We start from the raw sequence: 21,512 nt of genomic DNA on the forward strand, positions 1-21,512 counted from the left end.
TTCTACTAGGGCACACCGCCTCAGTGCTAACAGTATAACTCTGGTTCATAGGCACTTGATTACTGCATACAATAGCTGTGAGGTCAGCAGAGGCATTCAGGACAGTAAGAGGGACATACATTAGGTTACTTACATTATGTCTTCCAGCGCCCCTTGGATAATGTACATGTGCTTTGGCATTATGACAACTCAGCAACACAATGGTAGGGATTAACTGAGCTGGGATTGGGTCATTGATAAATCATTGTCTTAACGCAGCCTTACATTGCCTGTGAAAAGATCCAGGAACCAAAATGATTTGGTTGCATCCCATCCTCCTTAAAAAACAAGCTTTGTTTCCAGGAGGTATCAACATTGTCAATAAATGTTACACCCACAGAGCTGCAATAGTCTCGTAGGCAGTTATGGAGGGATAAAAGTCTGCTGAAACATTCAATACCACAATTTAGGGAGTGTTTGAGGGGAGTGTTTGTGCTACAGAATAAACACCTCCTCGCCATAAATCAACAATGACACACATAATTGAAAAGTTTCACCGAAGACCTATAAGACCTATATAGACATTATCAAATGTTTTGTTCAAACAGAAAAGACTGTACAGTAAATGGGATAAGGCTATGAGTAACTTGTTTTTTTCATTATTTTATTGTTCACCATTTGTTCGGAATAATGTAGTATCAATTGCATAAGACCCAATATCCAAAGCACCCTGATAGAAATGTCATTTTAAGAATTAACATTTGTCTTTCTTCCTCAAATAATCCATCCAGAAGTATTTCTTCAAATTCAGATTTTGCTTCTAGACTGCCATCTAGAGTTCAGGCATGGTATCCAGTCTTGCTCTACAATATTTTATTAAAGAAAGACCTAACCTAACCAGAGTCACTGGCAGTGTGGTATTTCTGTCTAGACTCTAAATGTAACTTAATAATGCCTTTCCTGATAATCACTTGTTGACGTGAAACTTGTTGATGAAACAAAAAGTGTCCTTAATTAATACCTGTGTCTTTACATGGTCGTTAGGCAGGCACAGTTATAGTGTAGTGAAAAAAAGTGCATTGAAATATGTTGTTTTACAGGGTCAGCCATAACAGTACGGCACCCCCGGAGAAAATTGGTGTTAAGTGCATTGCTCAAGTGCACATCGACAGATTCTTCACTTGTCAGCTCTGGTATTCAAACCAGCAACCTGTAAAGACTGATGCTGGAGATGAGAAGCAGGTACTAGGAGTCAACATTTATTCAGGAACAGACAGGTAACAAAACAGGAACAGCGTCAGCACACGGGTAAACAACAAACGACAATGCTGAAGCGGGGAACAGAGCGGGGGAACAGACAAATATAGGGGAGGTAATGACAGAGGTGATTGAGTCCAGGTGATTCCAATAATCGATAGTGCGTGCGACGGGAGGAAGGCAGGTGTGCGTAATGATGGTTGCAGGAGTGTGTAATGCTGGGGAGCCTGGTGCCCTCGAGTGCCAGGGGGGGGGAAGAGCGAGAGCGACACAACCTTTCTGTTACTGGCCCAACAATCTAACCTCCAGGCTATCTGCCACTCTAATAGGTAGGTAATGCTAGGTAATAAACACATTCAATTTCATTATGGCTGTTAATCGACTCGTTTTTGTCAGTCAACTGAACAGCTATTTCTTAACAATAAAATACGTAGCGGAATGATTTATAAAGGAAGAGGAAAGATTCAAAATGAAGTCACCTTAGTTCTTGATTTATTTAAACAATCTGTTAATGAAGTTAGAACACAGGAGCTATACCTCATAGTTGCACAAATTATTGGACACCATCCAGAAATTATAAATGACAAATGACCATGCAGATGTCTAAATCCCCCTAAAAACATAAAGTCAACAACATCCAAGGCTTTTTTTGTTAATGTGAACATGCTGCCTCATTAAACAACAGTTCGGATGCCATTCTTTAAGATTCCTGAGATTCTGGTCTTTAAATGTAGACACGGTGGCTGAGAATGTGTGCAAACTGCAAGTCAGAGCATCAATTCAATTCACAAGTATCAGATTCCAAGAGAAACACCGTCAATACACCAATCAATTATTATTTCCTTATTCCCAAAGTCATTCTCCCAAGACAATGAAGTGCTAAAGCTAATTTTGAACAAAGGTGTCCACATTGACATGAAATGATTTAACAACAGTAAACAGCAGTCTTAAACTTCTTAATATTGTATATTTATCTGGGGATAAATAGATAGTACTTGACTTTAACTGAAATAGGTTCCAGTACTCATTTTGGGTGCTGGCACTGTTTGTATTCAGGTGCAGGAGCGTCACAATACTTTTGAGCTAATATTCTATCAAAGGAATAGGAGCTCAAGCAGTAGAACATTTGAGGTGTCAGTACTCAGCTCAGCTGAGCTCCTGCCTAAGCCAAGCACGGTAAATAGCATGATTAAAAAAGAAATACATTTAATAAATGACCAAAAATGTAACTAAAAATATACTAATAATGATGTAATAAAAGTAATAAATGACTTTTTTTTGTGCACTTTTGTCTGTCTTTATGTCGTCCTGTTACTGCCTTTACTGCCAGTAGGTTTGGATTCATGTACTGTAGCTATTCAACAAAACAATGTCTACAGTGCAAAACAAGAATTAACTAAGACATTCATTGCATCACTCATTTGTGTTTGTTTTGTTGATCACCAATTTCCACTGAATAGGCCTCTCAGTGTACTCTATTGTTATTCAGGCAGAAACCAATGACTTGCAGTCTATCAAAGGTTGATCTGATTGATGGCACAATGCGATAAACTCTCAGTTACATTCATCGGTGTCATTTGTATACATCCTATTCACAGTGGACATGTCCCTATGAGCTGTAGGAATACTATTCTCATTGTGAAGGGTTTTAAATTGGGAAGAATTGAAATGCATTTAAGGACAAAACCAAGGAAACCATTATGTTTGCTTATAAATGTAAAGCTGACTGTCTAGAACAGATTGAAATACCAGACGTGATGTGAATCACTAGACCATAGCAGAAGAACGATTTTGTTTCTCAAGAAATGTCTCTCGATGAACAATGCATACAGATGACAAAAAATGCCTAAAAGCATTGTGACAACTGTTTGGCAGGATCACATGGTTCTAATTGCATATGCTTTTTGGCCTCAAATTCATTCATCTGTACACCATAAATGATCTGTTTACAAGAAGGCTATGAGATACTTATGTAGTCAAGCAAGCGACGGCTAAGATAAACCCATAGTGCATTAGTGAGGGATACCTGAGTTTGTATTTAACAATATAAAACCGACTTTCCCTTTCCCGCTATATTTCCCTGTGTTGTTCGAACAACCATTTCAGCACAGTAACACAGTTTTACCACCACCACCACAGAAAGGTGCGCGGATCGTTTTTCAGGTCTCTTTCTTCACAAAGGTCTCTGGAAACTCAAAACTGGTGGCACTAGAAGCACATTGTTGATCTGACTGAGGGAAAACTACAGTATCACTGGCCATTAGCCATCATCAGATAGACTTTCTATACATATATACCGGTCTGCCATCACGTCTACAGTTAGGAACTGTACAAAAGTCAGTCATCATGTCCCAACTGGAATCCAGTCTTTGAATGATCTGGAGCAGAAGAGGCCTTTGTCTTCGAGGAATGTTTAACTACTAATATTGTGATCGAAAAGGGACAGAGTTGAATAGAAGGAGTCTAATAAAATCCGTGCAAAACCCCCACATGATCAACAGCAGTTAAATTACCCTCAGATGTCCTTCATCATCCCTCCTCTCACCTGCTAGTTCCTTCATCTTTAGACAGGAAGTGGACAGCCTGAACCTTCAATTAGAGGGGAAGGTGGAGGTTTCATAGATCCAAATTCAGAGAGATGTTGTGTTCAGGAAACATCCCTTGAAATTAAAAATCCTTCCATTGAAATCAACAATGAGAATATAAATCCTCAGTTTTCTACAAGATTCAGGCATATGGGTTATCAAGTATGTAACGATACAGCTGAAAGTACTTTAATAGATATTTGGGTGCGTACATAGGCTCTTTAGGGTCTGTGGGTGGGTACTCCCCCACCGAGCCATCGAACCATCCCCCAGTCCGGATCAAGCCCTTGATGTAATTCAGGTCTCGTTTTTCCACGTAGTCGCCCCAGCGGGGGAAGTCTCCATTCTGGGCAGAGATGAGCTTTTGGGAGATTCCCTCTGGTCTGAAGCACCAGGAACAGTGCCAGCCTGCGTAGTGGACAGGGCTCCCAATGGACCACTGCACCAGGATGTGTCCACTCTCCCTCTGATAGTTCCGGAAACCCGGCATGGAGTAGTATTCCCTGCGCCTCAGTAATATCCCGTCTCCATTGTAGACAGTGAAGAGCATGGCGACCGTGCAGACGGAGAGAACGTCCAGTGTCCCAGTCTGCCTCCAGAAGAAACCATATAGGGACTTTCTCATGTGGATGGACACAGGTTCCGTCCAGCCGTCGTAGAGTTTGAGGAAGAGGATGCCCTCGCGGGCAGGGATCTCGTCTGCATCGTTGATGAGGAAGACATCATCTGGCCTGGCGCCTTGCACCCTGGACATCCCGTCACGGCTTAGAAATGTTCGCAGGTAGTCGTCAGCAATCCACCCGTTCTGCTGGCCACCTTTAGGGAAGTGATCGAGGAATACATAGAGGATCTTGTGGTGTACATAGTTGTAGGTTCCGTTAAGCAAAAGGCGCAGGAAGTGCAGTGGCTTGGAATTTCCGTAGGCTGTGAAGTTTGACTCACACACCAGGAAGAGGTCCACGGCATCGGCCAACTCGTGAAAGCGGGCGTGGAGGAGGTCAAACTCGTGGTTGATATTAATGGCATTGATGACCCTTCGAGGAACCTTTCTCAGTGTCAGACGAGCCTTAGTGGGCAGGTTGGAGTGTTGCACCGTGGTGGGGATGCCACAGTGAGGGCCGTGCCAGCCTGGGCGACACATACACTTCACCAGCCTTTTCCCCCAGGCTGTTTTCTCCTGGGCTGACTTGGGTTCCTCTTGGTGTGCATGCAGGATCTTACGCTGGCCCTCTCCGGGTTCCTGGACCTTTTGTCCTAAATGGTCTTTGAGATAAGTAATTTCCGTCCCCTCTATGAAGCAGTATGCTCCAGACTTGGTGCGCACAAAGAACTGGGTGGGGTCATCGCTAAGATGGAAGCTCCGTTTGTGAAGTTCCTCCAATGGTCCTTTGGGGTTTGGGAGAGTGACCGTCATTCTGTTTACATTCCCTGAGTCAGGCTGCTCCTTCCGCCACGGGTCCTGAGTGGGAGAACAATAGGAGTCAAATTAAACATATCAATGACAATGTCATAAAGACCCAAAACAATGTATGGGGAAAGTCATGTCATCTGCCCCCTCACCTCTCTGCCACGTTCAATCTTTCTCCTCACCTCTGCGTTTCCCTGGTCCTCCCGGTATGCCTCTGGTTCCCACAGGCCAGTGTCGAAGGGTACAGGCCCAGGCAGAGGCCTCCTCTCTGGGTGAGCATTGTTTGAAGGGTTCCCCTTCCCTCTCCAGAGGAAACTCAGGGCATTGACAGAGGAGGCATACAGCTCACTCAGTATAGGCATGTGGTGGAGGGCCTTGTAGTTGTGAAGCTGGGAGAAGACACACAGAGCCAATGCGCAGAAGAAAAAAAACTTGTGCCTTTGCATCTTCATCCTGAAAAACAAACACACACATACAACTCTTTACCTAAACTGAAGTTTACAAACTCCTTACTTAACTGTAACTCAGGCATGTGCACATATCTGGTTCTACCTGTGCAGAGCACATGCCCCTTACAGTCTCCAAAGTTCCCTTTTAGGAGGTGGTATAATTTCCCACCAAAATATATATTTTTGTATACATTTTTTGTCATTGTTATTCGCCACCCCTCAACCCGTCCGTTGGTTCCCCGTCCTTTGTAGCTATCTACCTTGCCAGAAGATTCTACCATTACGCTTGTTTAAACTGAGCTGCACTGGGGTCAGAACGCAATCATTTTTACATTAACCCTTTCTAACCCATAGCGGCCATCAACGGCCTTTCTTTAAATTACTATAGCTGACGCGAATGGCCTTGTTTTTCTAACAATAATATCTGTGTCAATTTCAGAAAATTAACTTGCTAAACACCTGTTGTTGTATTCACATGGTTGTTGTCATCAACAACCAGGAACCAGAAATAGGATATGCTGTCATTTTCTCAAAATGACAGTGTCGAAGCAGACATTACTTTTGAAAGAAGCTGTGAAAGAGGCTTTATCTATCTTGGTTGCAGATACAGATGTGATACGGATTTGCACATGTCCTTGCACTTGATGCGATGATGTCGAGGTGAGTGAATTAAGTAAACAGATATATGTTTGATGTTGTCGATGTTTGATGCTGTGAAATTTGGGGAATAGCTCACAGATTAGCAAGTCATGTCATGATACTTGGTTGGTACAGGCAAGCACATCAGCGGTGGAGCTTGAGTGATTGGCTAGAGTAATTTGTGTTTATGTTTGGACTTAGGTTATGGTTTGTCGTGTTTGCTAGGTTTGACAGCTTAGTTGTCCTGTTTGGGTAGTAGATTCCCGCGCAGTGGAGCGCAAATGGTTAGTTGGATATTTGTTTACATAGCAAGATGGCGCCGACAAACATGACAGCTCTGCTTCTAGCCCCTAAGCAACTTTGCAGTATTTGGTTATTTTCTATGTTATTTCTTACATTAATAGCCCAGAATGTTTTTTTGTGTTATTACATACAGCCAGAAATAACGTTTGGATATCAGAGCAGTGTTAACGCACCAGCATTATGACCAGGAATACGACTTTCCCAAATTGGATCCTTTGTTTGCACCCACCACGGCAATTGAACTTATCCCAGAGGCTGTTTTAAAACTCAGTCGGCGGAGAAGAGGTACTTTCAGTGGACTTTTAGTCAGACTCAAGAGGCGAGCACACCATCCACCGCTTCTGAGTATATTACTCACAAATGTTCAGTCTCTGGACAATAAAGTAGACGAGCTTAGGGCGAGGGTCTCCTCCCAGAGAGACATCATGGCTCTCTCCAGATATACTGTCCCAGTCTGTACAGCCAGCTGGGTTCTCAGTACATCACACAGACAGGAATAAAGAACTCTCCGGGAAGAAGAAGGGCGGTGGTGTGTTTCTGAAGTTTGCTAGAGAGCATTTGGATGATCCAGATTCAAACAGTTTTAGAAACTTCAGAGTGTTTTCTATCCAATAGTAATAATATGCATATATTAGCATCTGGGACAGAGTAGGAGGTCGTTCACTATGGGCACGCAATTCATCCAAAGTGAAAATGCTGCCCCCTATCCCTAAAAGGTTAAAAGTACATTGTGGAATTTCTTTCCTTAATGCATTTGAGCCAATCACCTGTGTTGTGACAAGGTTGGTTTGGTATACAGAAGATAGTCCTATTTTGGTAGAAGAGCAAGTCCATATTATGACAAGAACAGCTCAAATAAGCAAAGAGAAATGACAGTCCATCACTTTAAGACATGAAGCTTAGTCAATGCGGGAAATTTCAAAAACCATCTATGTCGCAAAAACAATCTATGATGAAACTGGCTCTCGTGAGGACCACCACAGGAAAGAAAGACCCAGAGTTACCTCTGCTGCAGAGGATAAGTTCATTAGTTACCAGCCTCAGAAATTGCAGCCCAAATAAATGCGTCACAGGGTTTAAGTAACAGACACATCTCAACATCAACTGTTCAGAGGAGGCACACTTAACCAGCATGGTCATCTGGTTTGCGCTTAGTGGGACTGTAATTTGTTTTTCAACAGGACAATAAACCAACACACCTCCAGGCTGTGTTAGGGCTATTTGACCAAGAAGGAGAGTGATGGAGTGCTGCATCAGATGACCTGGCCTCCACAATCACCCGACCTCAACCTAATTGAGATGGTTTGGGATGAGTTGGAACGCAGAGTGAAGGAAAAGCAGCCAACAAGTGCTCAATGTGGGAACTCCGTCAAGACTGTTGGAAAATCATTCCAGGTGAAGCTGGTTGAGAGACTGCCAAGAGTGTGCAAAGCTGTCAAGGCAAAGGGTGGCTATACTTTGAAGAATCTCAAATATAAAATATTTTAACACTTTTCTGTTAACTACATGATTTTATGTCTATTATTTCATCGTTACTCTACAATGTACAATATAGTAAAAATAAAGAAAAACCCTTGAATGAGTAGGTGTGTCCAAACGTTTTACTTTTACTGTATACTCATAACGAACCAAATTCATAAACTCATAATGAACTCAATAATTAAGCATCGGAAAAACAAATCAATAGAAGTAAAACCGGTTCCAATCTTTAAAAACCTACCTAGATTTGAATTTAGTTCAACTACCATCAAGCTACTGAAAAGTGTTGTAGTTCATATAGTTCACAACTTCCCAACACTGGTACTCTTCCTGCATCGTTAATACATTTTGAAGTTCATAACTGTACACTCTCCTCAAACAATAGCATCGCATTCTTTCACTGTAATAGCTGCTGTAAATTGGACTGTGCAGTTAGATTAACAAGAATTTAAGCTTTCTGCCCATATCAGATATGTCTATGTCCTGGCAAATTGTCTTGATACTTAAAACCTTGTGCTAATCACATTAGTGCACGTAAGCTCAACCGTCGTGTGTGTGTGGGGGGGGGGTACACCGATCCCGTAGAGGTTAGCAACCCTGCTGGGTTTGACGCTCAAAAGTTTGTGTGTATTAAGAATGGTCCACTCAGTGTATACTGTACACAGCATGTAAACAGTCATGGATATCAGTGCAATGTGCAATTTGATTTGATTTGATTTGATTTGAATGTATCACTCTCACAAACCCTGCATGGGGTAGCATGCGTCTACTGTCACATACATTTGTTGACCCATTCCACCATTATTGGCCTGGTTCCATTTCTGCCTTCCATGGAAACTTCTGTTGTTGACAGTTGCTGTTAGACAAATACCTAAGAACATGTCAGAGCAAATTGACTTATTTCCATTGCTCAACACTGCAACCTCTAATCTTTTGTGTGTATGTGGGTGGAGATGTTATCAATTAAGATATTGTGTCTGAGAAAAACTACGAGCACTGTGGGACTGGGGAGATAACCTATCCCTACATAAGAATTTCTTCTTAATAACTGACTTGCCTAGTGAAATAAAGGTAAAATAAAACAAATCAAAAATCTAAACTTTATAATGAAGCAGGGTGGCAGGTAGCCTAGCGGTTAGAGCATTGGGCCAGTAACTGAAAGGCAGGTTGTTCAAATCCCCAAGCCAACAAAGTAAACAACATGTGTCAGTCAGCAAGGCACTTAACCCAAATTGCTTCAGGGTTGCTGTTGATAATGGCTGATCATGGCCATGATCCCACTCTCCTAGGGTGTCTTTGGGATATGCAACAACAAAAAAACATTTCCAATTAATACACACTTGTACATGTGTGAAATAGGACAAATAAATATAGACACCCACTTAATCCATTGTGCACACTTTGCAACTTCCTACCTTTATTTTTATCTCTTATGAGTAATCATGCTATGCCTTCCAACGAACCATCAAACAAGCAGAGCGTCAATACAGGACTAAGACGCTCATCGGATGTGTCAGGGCCTGCAAACCATTACAGACTACAAAGGGAACCACAGCCGAGAGCTACCCAGTGGCACGAGCCTACCGGACAAGCTAAACTACTTCTATGCACTCTTCGAGGCAAATAACAATGAAACAGGCATGAGAGCACCAGTTGTACCGTAAGACTGTGTGATCACGCTCTCCGTAGCCGACGTGAGTAAGACCTTTAGAAAGGTCAACATTCACAAGGTTGTAGGGCCAGACAGATTACCAGGATGTGTACTGCGAGCATGTACTGACCAACTAGCAAGTGTCATCACTGACATTTTCAAACTCTCTGTCCGAGTCTGTAATACCAACATGTTTTAAGCAGACCACCACCGTGCCCAAGAACACTAAGGGCCTTCCTAAATGACTACCGACCCGTAGCACTCACGTCTGTAGCCATGAAGTCCTTCGAAAGGCTGGTATTGGCTCACATCAACACCATCATCCCAGAAACCCTAGACACACTCCAATTTGCATACTGCCCCAACAAATCCACAGATGATACAGTCTATTGCACTCCACACTACCCTTTCCCACCTGGACAAAAGGAACACCAATGTGAGAATGCTATTCATTGATTACAGCTCAACGTTCAACACCATAGTGCCATCAAAGCTCGTCAATAAGCTAAGGACCCTGGGTTAAACACCTCCCTCTGCAACTGGATCCTGGACTTCCTGATGGGCCGCCCCCAGGTGGTAAGGGTAGGTAATAACACGCTGATCCTCAACACAGGGGCCCCTCAGTGGTGCGTGCTCAGCCCCCTCCTGTACTCCCTGTTCACTCATGACTGCACGACCAGGCACGACTCCAACACCATCATTATATTTGCCGAAGATCACCGGTAGGCCTGATCGCCGACAACATCCAGACAGCCTATAGGGAGGAGGTCAGAGACCTGGCCGTGTGATGCCAGGACAACTACCTCTCCCTCAACGTGATCAAGACAAAGGAGACGATTGTGGACTACAGGAAAAAGAGGACAGAGCATGCCCCCATTCTCATCGAAGGGGCTGCAGTGGAGCAGTTTGAGAGCTTCAAGTTCCTTGGTGTCCACATCACCAACAAACTAACATGGTCCAAGCACACCATGACAGTCATGAAGCGGAAAAGATTTGGCATGGGTCCTCAGATCCTCAAAAGGTTCTACAGCTGCACCATCGAGAGCATGCGTCACTGCCTGGTATTGCAACTGCTTGGCCTCCGACCGCAAGGCACTACAGAGGGTAGTGAGAACGGCCCAATACATCCCTGGGGCCAAGCTTCCTGCCCTCCCGGACCTCTATACCAGGCGGTGTCAAGAGGAAGGCCCTAAAAATGGTCAAATTTTCACCCTAGTCATAGACTGTTCTCCCTGCTACCACACGGTAAGCGGTACCGGAGCACCAAGTCTAGGTCCAAGAGGCTTCTAAACAGCTTCTACCCCCAAGCCATAAGACCCCTGAACATCTGGTCAAATGGCTACCCAGACTATTCGCATTGCATCCCCCCCCCCTCTCCCCTCCACACCACCGCTCTGTTGTTTCTACTTCCGGCGCCGACAGAGATGGCCGCCTCGCTTCGCGTTCCTAGGAAACTATGCAGTTTTTAGTTTTTTTACGTGTTATTTCTTACATTAGTACCCCAGGTCATCTTAGGTTTCATTACATACAGTCGAGAAGAACTACTGAATATAAGATCAGCGTCAACTCACCATCAGTACGACCAAGAATATGTTTTTCGCGACGCGGATCCTGTGTTCTGCCTTACAAACAGGACAACGGAGTGGATCCTATGCAGCGACCCAAAAAAACGACTCCGAAAGAGAGGGAAACGAGGCGGTCTTCTGGTCAGACTCTGGAGACGGGCACACCGTGCACCACTCCCTAGCATTCTTCTTGCCAATGTCCAGTCTCTTGACAACAAAGTTGATGAAATCCGAGCAAGGGTAGCATTCCAGAGGGACATCAGAGACTGTAACGTTCTTTGCTTCACGGAAACATCGCTCACCAGAGAGACGCTATCCGAAGCGGTGCAGCCAACGGGTTTCTCCACGCATCGCGCCGACAGAAACAAACATCTTTCTGGTAAGAAGAGGGGCGGGGGCGTATGCCTTATGGCCAACATGACATGGTGTGATGAAAGAAACATACAGGAACTCAAATCCTTCTGTTCACCTGATTTAGAATTCCTCACAATCAAATGTAGACCGCATTATCTACCAAGAGAATTCTCTTCGATTATAATCACAGCCGTATATATACCCCCCCAAGCAGACACATCGATGGCTCTAAACAAACTTTATTTAACTCTCTGCAAACTGGAAACGATTTATCCGGAGGCTGCATTCATTGTAGCTGGGGATTTTAACAAGGCTAATCTGAAAACAAGACTCCCTAAATTTTATCAGCATATCGATTGCGCAACCAGGGGTGGAAAGACCTTGGATCATTGTTACTCTAACTTCCGCGACGCATATAAGGCCCTGCCCCGCCCCCTTTCGGAAAAGCTGACCACGACTCCATTTTGTTGATCCCTGCCTACAGACAGAAACTAAAACAAGAGGCTCCCACGCTGAGGTCTGTCCAACGCTGGTCCGACCAAGCTGACTCCACACTCCAAGACTGCTTCCATCACGTGGACTGGGAGATGTTTCGTATTGCGTCAGATAACAATATTGACGAATACGCTGATTCGGTGTGCGAGTTCATTAGAACGTGCGTCGAAGATGTCGTTCCCATAGCAACGATTAAAACATTCCCTAACCAGAAACCGTGGATTGATGGCAGCATTCGTGTGAAACTGAAAGCACGAACCACTGCTTTTAATCAGGGCAAGGTGTCTGGTAACATGACCGAATACAAACAGTGCAGCTATTCCCTCCGCAAGGAGGGAACATATTCAATCAATCCCTATACCAGTCTGCTGTTCCCACATGCTTCAAGAGGGCCACCATTGTTCCTGTTCCCAAGAAAGCTAAGGTAACTGAGCTAAATGACTACCGCCCGTAGCACTCACTTCCGTCATCATGAAGTGCTTTGAGAGACTAGTCAAGGACCATATCACCTCCACCCTACCTGACACCCTAGACCCACTCCAATTTGCTTACCGCCCAAATAGGTCCACAGACGATGCAATCTCAACCACACTGCACACTGCCCTAATCCATCTGGACAAGAGGAATACCTATGTGAGAATGCTGTTCATCGACTACAGCTCGGCATTCAACACCATAGTACCCTCCAAGCTCGTCATCAAGCTCGAGACCCTGGGTCTCGACCCCGCCCTGTGCAACTGAGTACTGGACTTCCTGACGGGCCGCCCCCAGGTGGTGAGGGTAGGCAACAACATCTCCTCCCTGCTGATCCTCAACACTGGGGCCCCACAAGGGTGCGTTCTGAGCCCTCTCCTGTACTCCCTGTTCACCCACGACTGCGTGGCCACGCACGCCTCCAACTCAATCATCAAGTTTGCGGACGACACAACAGTGGTAGGCTTGATTACCAACAACGACGAGACGGCCTACAGGGAGGAGGTGAGGGCCCTCGGAGTGTGGTGTCAGGAAAATAACCTCACACTCAACGTCAACAAAACTAAGGAGATGATTGTGGACTTCAGGAAACAGCAGAGGGAACACCCCCTATCCACATCGATGGAACAGTAGTGGAGAGGGTAGCAAGTTTTAAGTTCCTCGGCATACACATCACAGACAAACTGAATTGGTCCACTCACACAGACAGCATCGTGAAGAAGGCGCAGCAGCGCCTCTTCAACCTCAGGAGGCTGAAGAAATTCGGCTTGTCACCAAAAGCACTCACAAACTTCTACAGATGCACAATCGAGAGCATCCTGGCGGGCTGTATCACCGCCTGGTATGGCAACTGCACCGCCCTCAACCGTAAGGCTCTCCAGAGGGTAGTGAGGTCTGCACAACGCATCACCGGGGGCAAACTACCTGCCCTCCAGGACACCTACACCACCCGATGCTACAGGAAGGCCATAAAGATCATCAAGGACATCAACCACCCGAGCCACTGCCTGTTCACCCCGCTGTCATCCAGAAGGCGAGGTCAGTACAGGTGCATCAAAGCTGGGACCGAGAGACTGAAAAACAGCTTCTATCTCAAGGCCATCAGACTGTTAAACAGCCACCACTAACATTGAGTGGCTGCTGCCAACACACTGTCAATGACACTGACTCAACTCCAGCCACTTTAATAATGGGAATTGATGGGAAATGATGTAAATATATCACTAGCCACTTTAAACAATGCTACCTTATATAATGTTACTTACCCTACATTATTCATCTCATATGCATACGTATATACTGTACTCTATATCATCGACTGCATCCTTATGTAATACATGTATCACTAGCCACTTTAACTATGCCACTTTGTTTACATACTCATCTCATATGTATATACTGTACTTGATAAAATCTACTGTATCTTGCCTATGCTGCTCTGTACCATCACTCATTCATATATCCTTATGTACATATTCTTTATCCCCTTACACTGTGTATAAGACAGTAGTTTTTTGGAATTGTTAGTTAGATTACTTGTTCATTATTACTGCATTGTCGGAACTAGAAGCACAAGCATTTCGCTACACTCGCATTAACATCTGCTAACCATGTGTATGTGACAAATAAAAAATTTGATTTGATTTATTTGTTTTACCTCTGCTCTTTAATTACTTGTTACTTTTATCTCTTATTCTTACCCATATTTTTTAACTACATTGTCGGTTAGGGGCTCGTAAGTATGCATTTCACTGTAAGGTCTGTTGTATTTGGCGCAAGTGACTAATACAATTTGATTAGATTAGATTTGACTTACTACCTGCGAACACACGTCTTATCTAAAACCTGAAAGCATGATCTGACAGTTTACATTGTAGTAGTGTTAGGCTATAACCATTCTGGAATTTTATTTGGCCATATAAAGAGAAATAACTATTGCAAGTTATTGCAAGTTCAACTCAATTGCAACTGAATGTTTTGTAAACAAATGGAGAAAACGTGTAGGCAAAACTGGTCCATGCGATTACAGAATGGAAGAACAGCGTGATAAGTTGGGTTGCCTCCCCCCTTGGGTTGTGCCGTGACGGAGATCTTTCTGGGCTATACTCGGCCTTTTCTCAGGATGGTAAGTTGGTGGTTGAAGATATCCCTCTAGTGGTGTGGGGGCTGTGCTTTGGCAAAGTGGGTGGGGTTATATCCTTCCTGTTTGGCCCTGTCCGGGGGATGTCATCGGATGGGGCCACAGTGTCCCTCCTGTCTCAGCCTCCAGTATTTATGCTGCAGTAGTTTGTGTCGGGGGCTAGGGTCAGTTTGTTATATCTGGAGTACTTCTCCTGTCCTATCCGGTGTCATGTGTGAATTTAAGTATGCTCTCTCTAATTCTCTCTTTCTTTCTCTCTCGGAGGACCTGAGCCCTAGGACCATGCCTCAGGACTACCTGACATGATGACTCCTTGCTGTCCCCAGTCCACCTGGCCGTGCTGCTGCTCCAGTTTCAACTGTTCTGCCTGTGTTTATTATTATTTGACTATGCTGGTCATTTATGAACATTTGAACATCTTGGCCATGTTCTGTTATAATCTCCACCCGGCACAGCCAGAAGAGGACTGGCCACCCCACATAGCCTGGTTCCTCTCTAGGTTTCGGCCTTTCTAGGGAGTTTTTCCTAGCCACTGTGCTTCTACACCTGCATTGCTTGCTGTTTGGGGTTTTAGGCTGGGTTTCTGTACAGCACTTTGAGATATCAGCTGATGTACAAAGGGCTATATAAATAAATGTGATTTGATTTGATGATAAGTTGACCTGAAGAAACGTTTAGCCCTGCTGCATGGGAGCCCTTACTAGAGAAGCGCAGGCAGAACTCCGTACACACAATTGATCCTCCAGTGAGCTGCTTTGTTAAAACGGGTGGGGACAGGCTACTTCTGCAGTCTCACAGTGCTCGTATTGTGTCTGAGAAAAACTATCATTGATGACATCCACAACCACACACGCAGAGGCTGCAGTGTGTTGAGCAATGGAAATAAGTCAGTTTGCTCTGACACGTTCTTAGGTTTTTAGGAACACAAGGTTCGGTGGAAATCAGAAATGCAACCATGCCAATTATGGTGGAACGTTACCAAAGGGAACAGACTTCATATGGGCCCTGGTCAAAAGTAGAGCACTATGAAGGGAATAAGGAGGTCACAACATCAGCTGCTACATAATCACACAGTCATAGAAACTATCAGTGTGTCCTCGAATCCCGTCTGGCGTCAAGCCTTAACCATAACATTCATCACTGTCACACTTTGATACTGACAGTTAAACAGGTAAGAAAATCAGTACTCAGTTACAACAGATAATCATAAACTAACAAGTGACAACTACTGAATTAAATATGGTACTTAAGCATATATGGTTAACCCCTGTTTCCCTTCCCCCAAGGGAATATGTATCTGTCTGTGTCTTCCCGCACATACAATCATGTTTTTTTTTTACATATCAATTCATAAACACAGTAAATAAAATACAGGAAAAATACGAATCAAATAATGTCCTATTGCACACAGCCTTTGAGTAATTGCGACAGATGAAATGTGGAAATGTGACAATGCCTATCAGGGGTTGACATTAAGGGTTGCCCTAATACCCAGAGCCAGGGAACGGAAGTTGATCTCAGCAGTCAGGCAAGTTGAGTTCTCTGTGGGTGACATTTTTGTCTGAAAACAACTGCAGAAAATAACAGAAGCCTAAAACTGAAAATAAGAAAAGTATTTTTGCATGTAAATAGATCATTTATAATTTTGAGGAAAGTGATTTTAATATTCCAGCAACCATAAAATACTCCTGACTTTCCTGATTGGCAAGTGCATTTCTATCCCTGCCTATGAACATGAAATATAGATGTTATAAAAGAGGAATTGACTGAAAAGTTGACTCACTTATACCTTAAGTATACTACGTCCCAATATCAACTTCCCCACAACACTTCCCCATGATACTGTAATAGCTCTCATCATTGACTCTATAGAATGAGTGCCAGTCTGTTTGTGTCACCATGCCAACTCATTGTCACACATTGTCATGACATATGTGTAAGTAAGTGAACTATGTAGCTTGCGGAAGGCTACCCAAAAGGTTTAACCCAAGTTAAACAATTTAAAGGCAATGCTACAAAATACTAATTGAGTGTATGTAAACTTCTGACCCATTGGGAATGTGATGAAAGAAATAAAAGCTGAAATAAATAATTCTGTCTCCTATTATTGTGACATTTCACATTCTTAAAATAAAGTGGTGATCTTAACTGACCTAAGACAGGGAATTTTTACTTGAATTAAATGTCAGGAAATGTGAAAAACTAAGTTTAAATGTATTTGGCAAAGGTGTATGCAAACGTCCGACTTCAACTGTAAGTACATGAAAGTGAAAATTGATTGCAACAAATCTAGAGAGGTATCTTATTAATAATTAACTCCAAACAGAACAAAATCCATTGAAACGTTGCCAAATACTCTAAAAAGAGAGAGAGAAAAAAAAAACACTAAAGGTGATTAAACATACCTCCCATGCAGGAAAAGTCTAGCCATGCTGGTTTGTTGGCAAGTGGAGCCCAACTGTTATTTCAGATTTATTTTACATTGTACGGTAGGTCTCCAAAACTTCCTTAGTTACTCTATTTGAACTAGTCGGTAGAGCTTCCATGCAGCAACATGTGGTAGGTGGCATTATTCATTCAGTCCATCAAACTGGATTTACAACAGCGCAGAGAGATAAAGAAAGAAAGCGTGAAATAGAAAAGCAGGGTGGAGCCCTTGGTGGAACAGTTACACATCTTTCCTGTACTCTGCCTCTGGGGTCTTCATGTCCGTCACAAGTAAGTGCATGCACATGCACAGTACTCACACAAACAAGGGCACACACACCTACACACCCACCCATCCACACTCACACAAAAACACACAGGTACGTGTGCACACACACACAGATGCAGGCTCGCAAGCATAGAAACACAAGCATGCACACAAAAAAAACACACACATGCACACAGGTGGCCATTCCAAAACAAATAAGGAACAGCTTTACATATTACTCCACATTCACTCTTACCAATCTGCAGCACAAGGAATGAAGACTGTTCACTGTGCTGCATAAGATTTGTGAGAATGGGGAAATATGACAAGAAAGCAATGGGCAAAGTATCCAGGCTTCATTCCACCATACATGCATGAGGTAATGTTGTGCAACACTAAATAAGGAACAATTAACTTATTGATAACCTACTCTACACTTCCTCTCCACCCTCCTCTCCTCTTACCTTCTACTAGATGTTCTCAGGAGTGCTTGGCAGTTACCAGGGCAGAACCAGAGGACCATGTAAGCATAGGCCCATCGGACTGAAGGGGCATCTGTAATCTCCTCAATGCCCACTGAGCAAATATGTTAGCTGGGATTTGTTGGGAATGAACTAGGTTGGAACCTCCCTCCCGCCCCACACACATACAGTACAGGCACGCGTGCACACACAACGATGCACGATTACAAGTACACTCACACACACACAGATGCATGCAAGCACAGACACACAAGCTTCCACACAAACACGCACGTACACACACACACATATGCTCAACTTCTCCCTCATGCAGCCTACCTTGTGCTCTGCAGTATTCTAACTGTGGTAGATAAAGCGGACGGGAACACAGATGGATATGAAAGCACACATTTGTACCTACACATGTAACACGCATGGACATCAGTGGAAGCTGGTGGGAGGAGCTATGGGAGGACGGGCTCATTGGAATGGTTGAAAAGGAATTGATGGAACGGTGTCAAACACATACATCATATGGAAACCACATATGTGTGACTCAATCTCCTTTTATTCCATTCCAGCCATTACAATGAGCCCATCCTCCTATAGCTCCACCCACCAGCCTCCACTGATGAACATGCATCAAGCCAAACTCTGGATTAAAGAATATATCCCGAGTGTTTTAATTATTTGATAATCCTATGAAAAACACCAACAATAAAGCCTGTAATACTAGTGTACTACTACTACATTATAAACCAATTATTTAACAATGGGAGAGAAATGTGTTTGACACCCATGCTTGACACTGCTGAGTTGCCTGAGTGACTTCATTGATAAGTAACAATTGCCAAAATGTAGATATTCTCTTCAGAGCACAAGCACTCATGGCATGTGTCGCCACTTCCCAGGGCAATTACATTTAAAACAATTAGCCCTTCAGAAAATATGCACAAAAGACCATGCATTACTATCGACCTCCAGTGACTGCTCCTTGTTCTTGTAAGGAGATGTGATACAGTATTTAAAAAATAAAGTGATAACCATGTTAGTCTGTAACAGGAACTTCCAGCAGAACAAAAGGAGAGCAGTCGTTGATCATATGAATCAAAGATCAATACAGTTTAATACAAGAATTCAAGGAGACACCTCCAGAACAGAGACATAGAAAATGTCTAACATGCGTCACAGGCCCTTTAGTCAGATAGTACCCTATGTTCTCTAAACATCAGCCAGAGAGGGTTGCATGAAGTCAAAACAAAATACAGTGAATTTGCCAGCTGCTACAGAACCACAGTGTTTATAATGTCATCGACAGGTACAATGTAATTTGGTAAAAATCATGTAAGCATATACTTACACATAATCTTAAAACAAATACCAACACAACAGCATGTGTAAAATAAGGAATATTAAGTTACAAATGCACATAATAAAACTGCACATTAAAGTCTTGGACAACAGCAGTGCGTGGGTTAAATGAAAAGCCAAGCCAGAAATAAAAGACATATTACAAGCTATGTGTTGTGATAATTTCATTGTTTGCTCTATAACCTGTTCGTTAATATGCCTTGACAACGTGATATAAAGGCCTAAGGCTGAGACAAAAAGAAGACAGTGGCAGAATAAATTCAACCACACCTTTGTTTCATCACAAAACCGGAGAGTCCACAAAAGATAGTGAATTTGACAGCTGCTACAGAATCACACAATGTTCATAATTTTTTTAATTTAACTAGGCAAGTCAGTTATAAACAAATTCTTCTTTACAATGACAGCCTAGGAACAATGGGTTCAGGGGCAGAACAACAGATTTTTACCTTGTCAGCTCAGAGATTTGATCTAGCACTCTAACCACTAGGCTACAATAATAATTAGTGTGTCCTTTGGTGAAAATCATGTAAGCATGAACTTACAACAAATACCAATACAACAACATATGTAACATTAAGTTAAAAAAAATGCACATAATAAAACTGCACACTCAAGTCTATTCCGGAGCGGGGAAGCCAAGCCAGGGAAAAAACAAACATAACAATCGATGTGTTGTGGTAATTGCATTGTTTGCTCTATAACCTGTGAGTTCGGAGAAAGGCAGCGAAAGAGAGGCCGGAGGGAGGGCTGCCTTTTGAGGAGTCGGAGGCGATCGAATAAACCCCCACTCCTTAAATTCTGCTAGCAAACATGCAATCTTTGGACAATAAAATGGACACGGTATTGGGAAGTTTAAACTACCAATGTGACATTAAAAACTGTAACATCTTATGCTTCACTGAGTCGTGGCTGAATGACGACAATATCAACATACTGCTGGCTGGTTTATACGATGTACCGGCAGGATAGAACTGCGGCGCCTGGTAAGACAAGTGGCGGCGGTCTATGTATTTTTGTAAACAGCTGGTGCACGATATAGTCTCAAGCTATTGTTCGCCTGAGGTAGAGTTTCTCATGGTAAGCTGCAGACCACATTACCTACCGAGAGAGTTTTCATCTATATTCTTTGTAGCTGTTTACATAGACACCACAGTCAGAGGCTGGCACTAAGATAACATTGAATGAGCTGTATTCCGCCATAAGTAAACAAGTAAATGCTAACCCAGAGGTGGCGCTCCTAGTAGCCGGGGACTTTAATGCAGGGAAACTTAATAAGTTTTGCCAAATTTCTATCAGCATGTTAAATGTGCAACCAGAGGGAGAAGAACTCTGGACCACCTACACTCCACACACAGAGATGCATACAAAGCTCTACCTCACCCTCCATTTGGCAAATCTGACCATAATTCCATCCTCCGGATTTCTGCAAAACTTAAAGCAGGAAGCACCAGTGACTAGATCAATAAAAAAGTCAGATGAAGTAGATGCTAAGCTACAGAAATGTTTTGCACAGACTGGAATATGTTCTGGGATTCCTCCGATGGCATTGAGGAGTACACCACATCTGTCCTTGGCTTCATCAATAAGTGCATCGATGACATCGTCCCCACAGTGACCGTACGTACATACCCCAACCAGAAGCCATGGATTACAGGCAGCATCTGCACAGAGCTAAAGGCTAGTTGCCGCTTTCAAGGAGCGGGACTCTAACCCGGAAGTTTATTAGAAATCCTGCTATGCCCGCCCCCGACGAACCATGAAACAGGCAAAGTGTCAATACAGGACTAAGATCGAGTCATACTTCACTGGCTCTGACGCTTGTCGGATGTGGCAGAGCCTGCAAACCATTACAGACTACAAAGGGAAGCACAGCTGAAAGCTGCCCAGTGACACAAGCTAAACTACTTCTACAGTGGTTCCTCCTTTAAAAATTGTGTCATATTGCGGCACACCCTGAGTGCTGCTGCAGCATTCTGTGACACGTCATTTAATTCTCAGCCATTTATTCTGTTACTGCAAGTTATTGCTAGTTTGACCACCAGAGGCATCTTTGAGAAGCATTTGATAGTATTCCGTATTGGCATTACCAGAGAATTTAAAACCTTTTTTGTAATAACATAGTACAAGGGATAGATTTGAGAAAATTTGTGTTAATTAATTTGATTAATATTATGGTGTTATTATTCAGAGAAAAATTGTCAGTT

At 43.3% G+C, this 21,512-nt stretch overlaps 1 protein-coding gene across 3 annotated transcripts; it reads right to left on the reverse strand.

The window, feature by feature from the left end:
- Positions 1-1,711: 1,711 nt before the first annotated feature.
- On the reverse strand, positions 1,712-18,051 carry LOC112258491 (beta-1,4-mannosyl-glycoprotein 4-beta-N-acetylglucosaminyltransferase). Of its 3 annotated transcripts, none has more exons than XM_024432896.2 (3): positions 17,938-18,051; positions 5,412-5,682; positions 1,712-5,280 (listed from the first exon to the last, which is right to left on the reverse strand). In XM_024432896.2, exons 1-3 carry the CDS (start codon positions 17,994-17,996, stop codon positions 3,964-3,966), a joined length of 1,647 nt encoding a protein of 548 aa, XP_024288664.1. In that variant the 5' UTR covers positions 17,997-18,051; the 3' UTR covers positions 1,712-3,963. The 3 variants fall into 3 exon arrangements, with proteins under 3 accessions (XP_024288664.1, XP_024288663.1, XP_024288665.1); XM_024432895.2 differs by having other exon boundaries at positions 5,382-5,682; XM_024432897.2 differs by lacking the exon at positions 17,938-18,051 and adding an exon at positions 17,184-17,487 and having other exon boundaries at positions 5,382-5,682.
- Between the last annotated feature and the right edge of the window lie 3,461 nt (positions 18,052-21,512).

Source organism: Oncorhynchus tshawytscha, linkage group LG09 (assembly GCF_018296145.1).
Source record: "Oncorhynchus tshawytscha isolate Ot180627B linkage group LG09, Otsh_v2.0, whole genome shotgun sequence".
Lineage (NCBI taxonomy): Eukaryota > Metazoa > Chordata > Actinopteri > Salmoniformes > Salmonidae > Oncorhynchus > Oncorhynchus tshawytscha.